Source organism: Pochonia chlamydosporia (assembly GCF_001653235.2).
Source record: "Pochonia chlamydosporia 170 chromosome Unknown PCv3seq00025, whole genome shotgun sequence".
Classification (NCBI taxonomy): Eukaryota; Fungi; Ascomycota; class Sordariomycetes; order Hypocreales; family Clavicipitaceae; genus Pochonia; species Pochonia chlamydosporia.
In genome coordinates, this window is record NW_019154060.1 from 79232 (window position 1) to 93328 (window position 14097).

General features: G+C 47.8%; 5 protein-coding genes across 5 annotated transcripts; 3 read left to right on the top strand and 2 right to left on the bottom strand.

Moving 5' to 3' along the window:
* Positions 1-1079: 1079 nt before the first annotated feature.
* Positions 1080-1604, bottom strand: VFPPC_11990 (sucrase/ferredoxin-like domain-containing protein; the record flags this gene model as incomplete). The annotated part of the gene is made up of 2 exons (XM_018294859.2): positions 1080-1432; positions 1565-1604. 2 exons carry the CDS (start codon positions 1602-1604, stop codon positions 1080-1082), a joined length of 393 nt encoding a protein of 130 aa, XP_018136005.2.
* A 339-nt stretch (positions 1605-1943) lies between these two features.
* Positions 1944-2406, top strand: VFPPC_18568 (hypothetical protein; the record flags this gene model as incomplete). The annotated part of the gene is made up of 2 exons (XM_022430158.1): positions 1944-2062; positions 2127-2406. The coding sequence occupies 2 exons, from the start codon at positions 1944-1946 to the stop codon at positions 2404-2406; spliced, it is 399 nt and encodes a 132-aa protein (XP_022284854.1).
* A 97-nt stretch (positions 2407-2503) lies between these two features.
* VFPPC_14994 (hypothetical protein) lies at positions 2504-3038 on the top strand (the record flags this gene model as incomplete). Its single annotated transcript, XM_018292767.2, has 2 exons — positions 2504-2537; positions 2611-3038. The coding sequence occupies 2 exons, from the start codon at positions 2504-2506 to the stop codon at positions 3036-3038; spliced, it is 462 nt and encodes a 153-aa protein (XP_018136006.2).
* Positions 3039-3757: 719 nt separating this feature from the next.
* VFPPC_18567 (hypothetical protein) lies at positions 3758-4117 on the top strand (the record flags this gene model as incomplete). The annotated part of the gene is made up of 1 exon (XM_018290015.2): positions 3758-4117. One exon carries the CDS (start codon positions 3758-3760, stop codon positions 4115-4117), a length of 360 nt encoding a protein of 119 aa, XP_018135785.2.
* A 2485-nt stretch (positions 4118-6602) lies between these two features.
* Positions 6603-8944, bottom strand: VFPPC_18566 (reverse transcriptase; the record flags this gene model as incomplete). The annotated part of the gene is made up of 2 exons (XM_022430157.1): positions 6603-7883; positions 7940-8944. 2 exons carry the CDS (start codon positions 8942-8944, stop codon positions 6603-6605), a joined length of 2286 nt encoding a protein of 761 aa, XP_022284855.1.
* Between the last annotated feature and the right edge of the window lie 5153 nt (positions 8945-14097).

The following is a 14097-nucleotide window of genomic DNA, read 5'->3' on the forward strand; positions in this document are numbered from 1 at the left end:
GCAAAGTGGCAATAGGAAATCGTATACTGCTGCGAAGCAGCAGTATTCCAATAAAGTATATAATTTCGTATATTCCACTCTTTTTTGTAGAAAATCAAGAGTCTCTCGTTGCCCGATTCACAGGGGATCTTCTGCCCATCGTCGTCCAGTTATGCAAACGAGTCGATGAAGTGTGACAATATCCATGCGAGTCAAGCAAAGCGACGTTGTTTCGATAATCAGAAACGGTAGTCGAGTGGGCAGCTTCAACATTGCCACTACCAAAGGCCCCATTTTGAAATCAACACTTACTAATTTACGCGCTCAAAGCGTTGCTATGCGGGTCATCAACGATCAAGTGAGTTGGCTTCTTGACAGGAACGGGTTCCCGTTTCATCTTATTTGGCTCTATGGTGGTGTGCTTCATCCCTTGCAGTCCACCATACGATAGATGTGGGCGAAATTTATCGTTTGGAAGTTGTACGGATGTTGGATGTGCCGATTAATGCTGCTTGGTTTGTCTCGTGAATTGGTGATTAGGATGGGGCTGTTGTGTGACCGATGAGTTCGTGATTTGTGGATACGTTTCGCACGCATGCAACTACTATAAGCATCATCAGGTCTGTTGGATGACTCTCGTGAGATTGTAAGCCGTGACTACTCCTTTGGTTTGAGGGAATTATGCAAAGGGTCATATTATCCTCTATGTAACGCTGTCTTGGTGTCTATAATGACATCTTCTCTCCCATTTCTGCAACGGTCCTATTCCCCGTATCAAGTTACGAGCTAGATATCTTTGGACAGTGGATTTTTTGGTCCTTGGTTTTCTACATAACTAGATGGAATCTTCCTTCCTTTTATGGCTGTCTTGCAATTTAGTGAAAAGTAGCTGCCGAGATTTTCCTTCTAGTTACATCCGATAGTCCCTCAACATAATTGCTTTTTGTAGTCAATATATTGAAGTTTCTTGTGTTGTAAATCCTGTTATTTAGTTGCATTTTTATCCGAAGATTCCGTGTTGTATTATTCTGTAATGACTGAAAATGGTATTATTAGATGTCCGTTGACACCCCGAGTCGTTGTGAAACTTGGTCGGCGTTTCATCCAGTCATGGTTCGCTCATGACCAGCTGTTAATCCCTCCATTCTGTCAAAACCACCTCGTAGTTGGCTCTCCGGCTTGATCTGCTTGCCCTTGAGTACGGTATACTTGATCAGGTTCTCACAATCTTCCCGCCGTACTCTCGCTAGCCAGATACCTTGCGCAGCACGGACATCTGACTTGGCGTGATCATTGGTGCTGTTGGACGTACCATTCTTCTCAGTCTCCCCATTCGTCTCTGCCATCTCATCGATTTCGTCTTCTCCAAAGGCATTCGGTCTTCGGTAGATCATGACATTGGCAGAGTACTTGTTCTCGCCGACATAATTGATGAAGTAGATGCCAACGCCACCTGGTCTCTCGTAGCTCAGGCGTGTCGCTCAAATATATGCCACAATACAAGCAGCTCTATTATTCGTAGCGGAGCTCGTTTCGATAATGTTCAACTCGTAATGTCTAATTCATTGCAAAACCAGGCACCAACCTCCTATGGGTGCATCAACGCTCAATAGGACGCCTTCCATAAGGAAATAAGCCACATGCCACAACCTTGACTCAGCGTCACAAGCAGATTGAGTCGATTCTTCCGCTAGAGAACCCTGCCAAGATCAACTTTCTCACTCGAATCAAGTGTGGGATAAAGCTGTTTACTTGGGCAGCTCTGGGGTTGAATTATTGAATAATAACGGTGAAGTGCTGATACACAGCGTAGGCACTGTGTACGAGGGGCAAAAGATTAAACTAAAACTGTTCCGTGAAGGCCAAGATTCGAGTCAAGAGCTGGCTGTGGGTGAGGCGGAGCTGTATAAAGTAGAGTGGAACGGGTCAGATCCAGCAAAAACGAATAATCAACGGCCGGCCAAATGTCAAGATATCCTGGTTGTCAAGCCCTACAGCTTGAGACACGCTTGAAGATCAACATTAAATGGCGCTGTTTCAATTTTCCCAGAGATGAAGGTTTCGGCGGGGTCGCGCTGTTCGCGCTACAAAGAACTCGGGAAGGCCAAGGAGTGTCTACTTCACTTGTTTTAGATCTCTCGTTTTAGACTTTCCGGCTTCCTTAAACCACGCGAAACGACTCAGCCATCCAAGCAAGGCGAGGTCGTTCATGATACCAAACTTGTAACGGTCCTAATCATCCAAAACACTCAGACAGAAAACGAAATACCCGCAGAGAATTCCCGCTGGGTCAGGTTTACCACGCAGACCCGATATCAAGAGCAGCCATTGACCGCCATGGAATACAAATACCCTAAGCATCCCACCCATTCTCTCTCAATTCAGCATCATCAGTACATTATCTATCTTAACAACTTCTTCTCTTAAGCTCTGAACATCAATCAAGTATAGCTGGTCTATACTCTCAATCCAAAACAATAACAACAAGCAATTCTACTGTCAACAACCCCTAACATCCTTCACAATGGTTCGCATCAACAACTTGGCTCTTTTTGCTCGTATGATTTTGAGATGACCCTGCTTTTTTTTCCCCGCATAATTTAATCGCCTGCTGACACGCCCGTGAACTAGTAAGCGCGTCCGCATTGGCGGCGTCAATTCATCATGACCGCCGTGGAGTCAACATCCTCGCCGGGCCTGACGTTCCCAGCCGAGCCGAGGCTTTGGTGGAACTGGACAGGCGCCAGAATGAGGCACCAGATAACCCCGCGGTCCAGAAGCTCAAAGAGGAGCGAAAGGCCATCTCACCCGAGCTTGACCAGGCCAGGCAAGATATGAAGGCCGCCGAGAAAGCCGCCGACGACGCCATTCCCCAGGACCTTAAGCAGAAGGAGGAGGATGCCTTCGCGAAGTTCAAGACCATCCGCCAGGGTCTCCCAGAGGATAAGAAAAAGCAGCTTAAGGAGAATGGAAAGGCCTTAGCGGCAGCCAGGAAGGCGGCCACTGCCCCGTCTGGCCCAGTCGTTAGCCCTACTCTTTCTGCGCCCCTTAAGTTCTAAATCGGGCTTTAAAACTCCGCACGCCAGGGACAAACATGTCCACCAGGGACGGAAATTCGCCCTTCGCATGTCCTCTATTACCAACAAATTATGTGCTACCTACCGCGACTCATACAAGATAGTTACAAAAATTTGAAAGTAATAAACATATTAATTGGGGACCTATTGACATGTTTTACTAGTGACTGTCTAAATTGTCACGTTATGAGACTCATTGTTAACTAAGCTTCTTCTCAAAATTAGTATTCTTGTTGTTCGAGCTTGCAGACTCTGTCTGCAGCTCTCCTTTTAGTATCAAAACACTTCCTTCCGTCCGAAGCAAATAATTGCTTTTTCCGGCTATTCTCAGTTCCCATAGCCGACGTCATGACAGCCAGCATTTACACCAAGTTTTGCTTGTTCTATCAACAGAGGCAGTTTTATCCGACATAAATAGTTCGGTTGATGAGTGTTACGAGGCCACGGCAGTTCCTGACGCCCTTCGGACAATGAAAGAAAGAAAAACATCCATTACAGCGCCTCTCATTCGAACCCTGCTTTCTTAATTGCAACAATTGCTATGTTTGTACAACCACGATATAGCTCCGACGTCAGCTGACTCGTCTTTCAACCACTGAAACTAGCAATCTTTAGATCGGGCTGCAGCATCTCCAATTTTAGGAAGAGGGAATGTTGAACCGTTTGCATTATGATCCCAGGCGGATGGCGCGGTGGAGTATATGGGGATCCTATGGATTGTGAGAAGTTTTGAGAGTGGCCATTGGATGCGCCTTAAGGGATTTTCGGGTGATGCGCCGGATCTGGTGATCGAGGGTTTTCAGTGGGGTATCTCCCTGTGCGCTGTCATAGAGCTCAACTGTACCATCCTCACAGCATTTAGGACAAGGAAAGGCTTTTATTTTTGGAGCTTTGTTGTTGCTACAAATGACATCGCACCATATTCCATTGGAAATCTGCTACTGCACATTGTACAATCCGAGCCACAAGCTCTGTGCATCGCTCTCATAGCCATTGGTTCGGTCTCAATGGTTACCGGGCAATCTGTTGTTTTTATATTCCCGTCTCCATCTGGTTGTTAGCAGCCAGCGATGTTTAAGGATCGTCCTGGCCATGATTATTATCAACGCAGTTATACTGCGCGTTCCCACTGTCGCGCTCCTCTATGCATAGTACATTAGTCTCGATTCGAATTCAATTAGTGGCTTTAATATCCAAGAGAGGGTTCAAATTACAGGGTTTGCTGTCCTAGAACTTACTATCTCCGGAATCTATATCTGGCAGTCCCTCGCCGTCTTCTCATTCCAACGTTACCTGCGCTATAACGCTGCCCGGAAGGTGCGGAACCATCTAATTCCGGTTAATGTCATAGTCATCCCGTTTGACATTGCCATTGTTTTGCTTGCAAGCTTTTGTTTCTTTGACACTGAGGTTGCCTTCAGGCCCTTCGTCTACAGCGTGAAGCTTAAGATGGAGTTTTCCATTCTTAATCGACTTGTGGAACTGACCTGCGGTGGGATGCGCAGCCTGGTGAAGCACCACTTCAGCTTGGCCTACCATGACGCGAATCCACCCCATGCACGTACTCTACGTGACTCTTAAGGACGAGCATGGCTTCACAGGGGTATAATGGACTTCAAACTGTGCGACGTGGCATGGGCAGAGTGTGTATATTCAGTGTGGTAAATAATACAAACAATAACGTAAGTGCATAGTGAGCTGGACAGCATAGTGAGCTGGACACTCCACTGCCAAAATAGGACTATTTATCTTTGACTTCACATTTCTCTCCCAATAATCATGGAAAATGTCGATAAAGAAAGACAAATGATTTTAGCCCGCCAGGCTATCCAAAATACCCCAAGACCAAGCATTCGAGCGGCTGCCAAAATCTATATGGTACCTCATAGTACACTTAGCGCTCGTGTTAAGGGAATCGCCGCACGACGCGATACTATGCCGCCCTGTCGGAAACTTACAAATCTAGAGGAATCAACAATTGTTGAATATATTCTTGACCTAGATTCGCGATCTTTTCCCCCCCGGCTCAGTGGTGTGCAAGATATTGTCACGTTATGAAAGTCATAGCCAAATTTAATATCGTGGCGCACAGGTAATTACTGATGATGAATTCATTATTGTTCTTGTTCGTTGTCCTTCTCTTGGCAGAGGGATTCACGTCATTTATCTGAGTTCAGAAGCATAACTACCAGCCTTCAGATAAAATTCCAGATGGTTGGCCAGCCTCTCATCTCCTGATATCTATGATTTTATGACATCTAGCAATTACTCCAAGTCTGCTTGTTCAATTAACAGAGGCAGTTTTATCCGACATTATGAGACTCATCATTAGCTTACGTCACTTTATGTTATCGCACACAGGTACACACTGTGGTACAATCATTGTTGTGTGTCAATTCTGCTTAGACACCATTCTCTGCAGCCGTTTTTTAAATAAAACTTCCTTTCGTCCGAAGCATAAGTATAATTGCTTTTTCCGGCTATCTTCATCCCTAAAAGCCGACGTTATGACAGCTAACAGTTACACCAAGTTTGCCTGTTCTATCAACAGAGGCATACTTATCAGACGGGAGGCGGTTACTTCCTTGGCGCTTTGATTGTCGGCCAGTGACTCCTTCTGCACCGGATACGCAGCGAGGGTAAGGTGATTTAAATTGGGTAACCACAACCAAGAAGCTGAGCATTGATGACTTGCGAGCCTTGAGGTGACTTCTGACCGAAAACGGGCTGCGTTGGCACAACTCACAGTAAGGGACATGCAAAGCAGTCCGAGCCTTCTTGAAGCAGTTTATCAGGAGAAAGAATTAAATTAAAGCGTTTAGAAGAAGCAAATCACCGGGTGATTGTCAAGAATCGAGCAGGCCGCGAAGGGATGGGAGGACACAATATGGAAATGCGGTCATGTGTCGGTAAGTAGAGTAGTCATCATGTAGTCCTGTAAGGTTATATCAGTAGATTATGTTGAGATAACCTTGTCTAGAAACCAAAATCCTCCCATGCTGCTGAAATTTATGTCTCAGTACTTTTGTCATGTTATGAGACCCATTGTTAACTAAGCTTCTTTACAAAATCATTGTTCTTGTTGTTGTTCGTGCTGCAGACAGAGTCTGCAGCCGTCTTTTAATACTAGCAAACGTCCCGTTCGTCCGAAGCAAATAATTGCTTTTTCCGGCTGTTCTCAGTTCTCATAGCCGACGTCATGACAACCAGCATTTACACCAAGTTTGCTTGTTCTATCAACAGAGGCAGTTTTATCCGACAACTTTGTCACTATGCTCAATCCCTCAATGATCAGTACAGAATTGAACCACACTCCTGTCTCCTTGAGCCTCTCAACTAGCTCCTTCACCTTCAACACATAAGCCAACCTAAAACGTTGCAACCAAGGCTCGAAACCACTACACCCATCCACATTTGGGCCAAGTCGAGTGGATGTGCTACATATCAGACCTCTACTTGGTGGATGTGATACACTTCCAAGTTGAGTGGAGTGGATGTACACATGTATGTACAAGTGCACTTTGGAGACTGTTCACCGGATCAGGCCTATTCGGCCTCACTTTCATATTTCGTTATTAACTCTTCCCCCGTCTGCTGCAGTACTAAATCACCCCCCTCGCTGACGCTGTCCTCGCCGTCCAATAGCCACTTTGACTCGGCAAGTGCCAGTTCATTGTCGCTCAGAGTCGCGTAGACTCCATCCAGTTGAGTCTCAACATGCGAGTGAAGCAATGGATCTAGGTCCTTGATGAGGCCTGCACGATACCAAGAACGTAAAACCTGACAGATTCCAATAATCTCAGCATCGAGGTCTGTACGCAATGCCGAGACCATCTTGCCAGCTGCTGAAAATAACCTTTCACATTCGGCTGACATTGGCTGAATCGTCAGGAAGTCCAAGGCCATCCTGGATAACCTGGGATATCTGCCTTTTTTCGTGATCCAGTAACGGATTGGATCGCGAACATTGCTGTCACCTACCTCACGATCCGTCTGCCACGCCTGGTACTCGTCGCCCATTATAGTTGTTACGTAGGCTGGTGTTGAGCTTGGCAGACGACTGTTCTTCTCGAACGCGTTGAAAAACCGAGACCGTTTAGCTGGTGGCTCCTCGTCACTCCTGCTGCTGGTAGTCCTAACTTCAAGGTGGGCGTAATCGGATAACCAGACATCGGCAACCATCTCTTTTGCCTTTTTTACCCAACTAGGCTTATGTGACCACGTCTCATCAAACCAGTCCCAGCGATAGGCTGGATGGAGCGCCATGGCTGTATAGTATATCGGCGTCTCATCCAGCCGTTGGTAATACTCATCCAGCTTATCCCAAGCAAGGTTGATTCCGATGCGCAAGTACTCTGCATCAGGAAAACCAGCAGCAAGCTCTTTATACTCTTCCAGTGTGTTAAGAAGCAGCTCGTACCCCAGCACCACGTCCCAGACATTGCCGTAGGAACCGGTCCAGCCCTGTCTGCGCTTACGGATGTGCCCATCGCCCTCCAGCGTCTTCACCACGGTTTCGAAGACGGTCAGAATAGCCTCCAAATGGTAGAGGACCTCCCAGTCTTTGTCCGTGAGCTGATTCTCGTCACGGAGGATGCGTGGCTTTTTTGCCAACTTGGCTTGCGTCACCTGCCCAGTCTTCCTAGACCGATTTTCGTCTTCCCACTGTGCCTTGTACCTGACCAGCAGTAGTTTGATGGACGTTTTTAACCGCAGAGCCCTGCGGATCATGTAGAGCTGTGACAGCCAGCGCGTGTCGTTATCGATGATTAGCTTGAGCGGTTTCTTCGACCGAAGTTTCAGGGTGGTGGCGCGATCAATTTCTTCCTATTTAAAGAGCCAAAGTTAGCACAAGGCGAATGGCGTTTGGTCAAGCCTCCTACCCTCTGAACCTCTTTGAATAAGTATATCAGCCGATGGGTAACGCGCACATCCACAACGATATTATGTAACTTCCCAACAGGCCCTTTTCGGCGCCATCGAGCGTATTCAGCATCAGATAACGCTTCTGCGCCTGATAATTGCTGCTCGAACGCGTCCGTATTTCTCCCAAATAACAGTGCCTTGGCTGACAAGTTGATGGTGTGGCCCATGCAACGTCCACGGCGCAGCCGGCCGTTGAACCCAAGCTCAGCCCCGATAACCTCCATCGCCGTATCGTTATTTTCAGCGTTGTCAAGGGTGAAATAGCCAATCTTCTCTCGACTCACACCAAGAGCATGCAGGACATCGAGAACCTCCCCGCCGATCGTTGAGCCGAAGTGGCGATGAGCCTCTGGAACCCCAATTATGATTTTGCAGGGCCGGTCCTTCTCATCTCTAAAAAAGCAGGCAATCCCATACAGGGCAAGCTTATTTCGAGACGTCCAGCCATCAAATGATATATGGAGCAGTCCAGTGGAGCTCCTCAGCACTTCTATAACCCTCTGCTTGTGGCGGTTATATTCTTGAATAATCTTATATCGAATAGCACTGCCGCTCAGGTTGGCGCATTGGATCGAAACGGATGGACTCAAATAGTCGAAGATTTCTCGGAGGACGGGGTTCTCCACGAAGGAGAAGGATTGATTGCTACTCACGATTAATTCCACTAGCATTCGCTGGAAGTGCTGTTTATCAAACCGTGAGATGATGCAATTCGCGATAGTCTGTTCCCTAGGCTTGTCAACGTTCAGTTTCAAAGCAGAGGCAATAGTCGGCTGCTTCGATTCCGGTGCGCCTTCTGATTTCAGCTGTGCCGTGCTCCTTTTCTCGCGTGCTGGTGCTGGTATTTTGTGCTCACGCCACAGGTGATTTGCCGCGTTCTGAAGGCTTGACGACGCAAAACTGGCGATACTGGGCCGATTTATGAGGATGCAGTGCTTGCAAGCCCATTTCCGGGGTCCCATGCCGTTGAATATCGCAGCCAAAGTCCCAAAGCCACGAGCTAGTGTCACGAGCGCGTTCGGACCAAGTCCAGCCTTTAAAATCGCGAAACAGACGGTCCTCCAGCAGCTTCTGTTGCTCTGACTGGACTGGCATATCGAATGACATACATGGTAAAAAAAAATTGTACGCCAAGCAGCAGCAGGAGATTCGAAGAAATTCGTTCATGCCGACAGTGTAAGATGAATTGTGGAGTGATCGGCATTGCTGACCAGGGTTTTAAGTGTCTCGATTTAAGATCAATTTCGTGCAAAAATACGCCTGCCGACCGCTGAAATACTGGGTCAGAAAATATCCTCAAAACCTACCCTAAATCCACCTAAATACATCAATTACATCCATTTCAAGCACGAATGTAATGGATATTATGTAATCTGAGCGCCGACAAGATGGATTTAATAGAGATGGACCATTTATGGATGGTCCACGTGGCTATCCAGTGTAGTGGGTTCGAGCCTTGGTTGCAACGTCTTCAAGGACTCTGTCAGGGTTGAAACGTAATAATTCAAGGACTTCAAGTCAGCATCTAATTCCGCCGTCCTAGGTCTGGCAAACTGCGCAGCCGCTCTCTTTATCTCCATTTCCGCCAAAAACCGAGTAGTTTTGGCCATTTCCCTATCGAGCTCACCAATACCAAAAATAATCCTATCTTTTTCTCTGACGTTCTCTGCCATGCGCTTTTTAGCCCGGGCAATAAGTAAGCTGAAATCTGCCATGTTGCAAAACGGATTGCATTTTCCGATTTAGGTGCTCAAATACGAACGACGCGCCGCCGTTGAACGGGTGGGGTGACGACGCCAGATGGTTCGTCGTTATCCGCAACGCCGTGGCATGACCACCAGGTAGGGACTTTTGTAAGTGGATAGAAGGGTTATGAAACAACGAATGCTGTTGTCCAGGAACTACAACCTACCGGGGTGGAGCGGTGGAAATGAAGCGCATTTATGCGAGAAGCCATCGCCAGGCAGTGGAAGGAAGGAGGCAGCGGCATGACTTGCAGCACATAGAGTCACCAACCTACCAAGTCAGATCCCGAAAGATCTGCTGTCTACAGGAAGTTCAGGCCCACTGCTCTTTTCCAGACATGTCGTAATGACACAACCTCCTATAGAACAGATATCACCCTGATTTGGTCCGTCGTGGCAGTAGTATGCCCGATGGGGAGGCAATTTTGGAATATTGTCCTAATCCCGAAGACTACCTGAATTACGCCATCCCTGGTCCGCTGCGGCCAGTAGGAGCCATCGCTTAACCCTGTGAGTGCTTCCTAAAATTGAGAGTTGAATTTTGGAAGCCAGTATGTTGGTGGCTGTTAAACTTCAAATAGTCTCATTCAGACGCGGGGTGTGATGTACTCACAGCCCACTACCTTACCTTCAGGTTCCAAAGCCTGCTTTCAGTCACAAATCTCCAACGGAGTGCTCGTGCCACACCCCCAGCATTTTCAGGAACATTACCCGGGCAGTGCGGGCACGACTATTCAAGCGTGTAGCTATTATCTTACACCGTGGTGCAACAGTGCGAAGTAGCAATGCGAATGGCTGGCGACAAGTTCTGGCTGGCGACAAGTTCGGGCTGTCGTGGCAAGTTTTCCCGAGTGTCTTACAACAGATAACTTCGTCGGGGGATAAAACCGCCCGCAGACCGGGTTGCCGTTGAAATAATGACGATGAAGAAGTTCGACATCGCTGGTCTTGAGAAGGCTTTACCGGAAGACGAAGATGGGGTAGGCATATACATTGTTTTAATCTATCTTGTCTAGAGCTAATATGAGGTTGTTGTTTATACAATACGATAGCTACTGTTGGACGCAACTTGTGATAGTAATATGCGTTGCATTGAAGCACTTTGTGCGCTTAGAAACAAAAGTGGTTATGGAGACCTCTCAGCAGGGGCAGCAACAAATCTTCTGTTGCCGCCGGGCCTGTCTGTCTCATTCTGAAGAGCCTCCTCTCGCTTTTTGGCCTCCATCCTGGCATTTCTTCAGGGGCTTGGAAGACATTTGCTGGGTTAAATACTTGAGCAGAGTTAGGATCAGTGCAATGAAACAGGCAATTCGGCAATATTACCGAACCAATTACTCGAAAAGTCGGAGGATGATGGTCTAGTTCCACTCTGAAACACGTGGCAGGGCTGGCCACCTTGATTGAACGCCTCAAAACTGCGGCAGCCTCCGAGTGATCCCTGCAAGCACCTGAAAGTATTGGCTGACCCTTGTATGATGGTCATGCCTGAAAGGGCAGGTGGTGTCGAGCAGGTTCCCCACATCGGTCCGCTGTCAATATTTCATGGAGCCCCAGAAGTCCACGAAATCACAACCACAAAACGTATCTTTCTCCTCCCCCCGTCTCCAAGGCTCCAAAGGCCATCCCCTGATTATCTTGGCATGAGACAGGCAGCCTATTCGGAATGACGCATTTATGGCGTGATGTACGACAGAGGGAAATGAAGGTGACGCCAGACAGCTGAAGCATTGAATCTAAACATGCATCACACGAGTCAGCACACAAGGTAGAACTGTGAACAAGGGTCGAATCGGGATGCTCTGCGGATGTCACTAGTGGGAAAAACTCTCAGCCTTAAAAATGTTGACAGGTTTTGACCCACTACTAGAGTCTGCGTGTTAAGGCGAGGACTAAAACGTTAAACGATCAGTGCCGCCACTCTGTTTAAGGCAATGTGACGTCTCCCGAGCAGAAATTGACGGGTTGTGAATATGGAGTGGCTTGGAATCAATGCATCCATGCAACTCCATATATGGAGAGCGTGGTTGGGAGTATCTGGTAACTAACGCAACAGCGGTCTAGCAACAAAGCTGCACTGCAGACCTCACGTAGAGGCCCTTTGATTTGCTGAAGCGAAGAGTTCAACTGCGATATCCCTGTACTCATGATAATTTGCCATCCGTCTCGGAACAATCCACACCCCTGTCCGCCATGGTGTGGTAGGCTTGTCCTGATCTCAACTGTTCACCGGCACGCCCAGGCACGCAGGCATCTCAGTGTCATACTGGAGTCGTAGGTGCCGCATTAGCGTTTAATAGTTACAGTCTCGATACAACAAATGTTCCCTGAGCTAACCCTGGGCCGCCCTTACTTGCTCCTTTTTCCTACCTGCGACACCCATAACTTGGTGATAAATGTTGTCCTTGAGCTAGATGGATATCATGGCTGGGATAAGCCGTACCCATAGCTCCGAAGTGATTACGGACGTAAAACAATATTGACAAAGAGAGATGCGCATTTCTTTGAGCGAACTACAGGTATTACTTCCTGGCATTCTCTCGGCATGTCACCCACGCCAGCAAGCTGCACTCCCCAGCGTAAAAGTAAGGATTTACAACTCTTTGACAATGTTTTTGGGCTCTCCCTGATTTTATATTATGAAACGGTGTGCAAGGCTCATTTGTTGCTAATCTTCCGCAAGGATCTCGCCAGATCGCTAAATTAACTCCGGAGAAATTAGAACGCAAACGAACTCAGGATCGAATTGCCCAGCGCGCAGCTCGACAGAGAACCAAGCAATATATCGCACGACTTGAATCCGCGGTCAGAGAGCTGCAATCACAGACTTCCAGTGATCAAGTGGTGAAAGAATTGACCTCGCGAAACCAAGAATTGACCGCTGAGGTTGCCTACCTTCAAACTTGTCTAACATTCAAAAATGCCATCGTGTCGTGGACGCCGTTCCAAGAGTTATACCACGTCGAGAAGCACCTCCAATTTCCCCGTCCTGCGGTATCGGCACTTCCTGGTCCATGGACATATCAGCAGGTCAGTGGACCTAGCAATGCATCCGCATTCAACACCATACCACCATCGGCTGAGATTTCTGGTACGACAATGTTCACGGACAAGCAACGACAACACGGAAATGCCGATCAGCGCACACGCCTGGAGCATTCATTAGCGTGGTGATGGAATTGTGAACATGAAATAGCCGGCGTTCCTCAGGTTCTTGAACATGTGGAGTCGGAAGGGAGTTCATGATCCATGCGGGGGAAGGAGGGGTTGAGTAGATGAATTACTCGCTTTGGAACACTTTGAGCTTGGGGGACTTCGCTAGAAGAGCCGAGTATAGAGATATTTTCACAGTTTAGCAGATATTTCGAATCATTGAACGCCTGGTATAAACGCCGAGACAGTCGAGATGCTAAGAAGCAGGCCGGCTTCCTTCCAGACAAAGGCGTTCTTGCCCTGTCGCGAGTAACGAGGAGCTTCGGAAACGTCCTGCTTTACTGGGAGCCAACCTTCGCCCTGATTCGCAACATTGAAGACCGCCATCAAGTATCAAACAAACTTTGCTGGTAATGGTTGGAAGTGTGAAGGATAATCAAGGCATATTGTGGCCCAAATTCCTTCGCTTGGTGGCTCAAAGCCACGCTGGTTTGCATATTCACTTCCAGCAACGTTCTTGCGCTCCTCTGGTGAAGGAAGTGTCCATAAACTTTCGAAAGCGCGTACTCCAATTTTCGCTCCATTATAGCAAAGCGAGAGCCCATTTGCAAACATCCTGTGGTATCGCCGAGCGTGAGAATTGGTTTGGATGCCTCCCACAATCTCGAACGGTCTGCCGGGTCGAGGACTGGCAGACGACAACCTCATATTGAGCTCAGCTAGCTCATTCTCGGGATTCCTGTTACGCTGATAAAGCCACTCAAGGGTCGTGCTGCGCATGCTTGCTCCGGCACAGCTTTTCCTTCTGAGCTCATCCACTTCTCGCCGTAGCCAATCCATATATTCTCTGGTTCTCATGCGGGTGGCCCTTTGAGCCTCTTGGGTATGGATTCGCTTACGAGCTAACGGAGCTAGAGGTAACGCAGAGACGCGTCGGATTCCTGCATTAGATACCGGTTAGGATCCATCAAAACTGGCTGGGCAGGCTCCAGTGGTTGGTTGGTAGAGTGGCCGATAGTCTGACCTTTGCGCTTTGGGATATTGGCTGCAACTCCTGCAAGTCCGGAGGGTGGATGAGACATTTTCAGAGAATCGAAAATGAATTATCTTCCGAGCTGAATGGCACTTTCTGGTCGTTGCTTGCTTTGATACTAACAATGCTGGTCTCCAAGCTCGTCATAGATGATACAGCGGTTAGGCAATATTCGGGAAGAGGAACA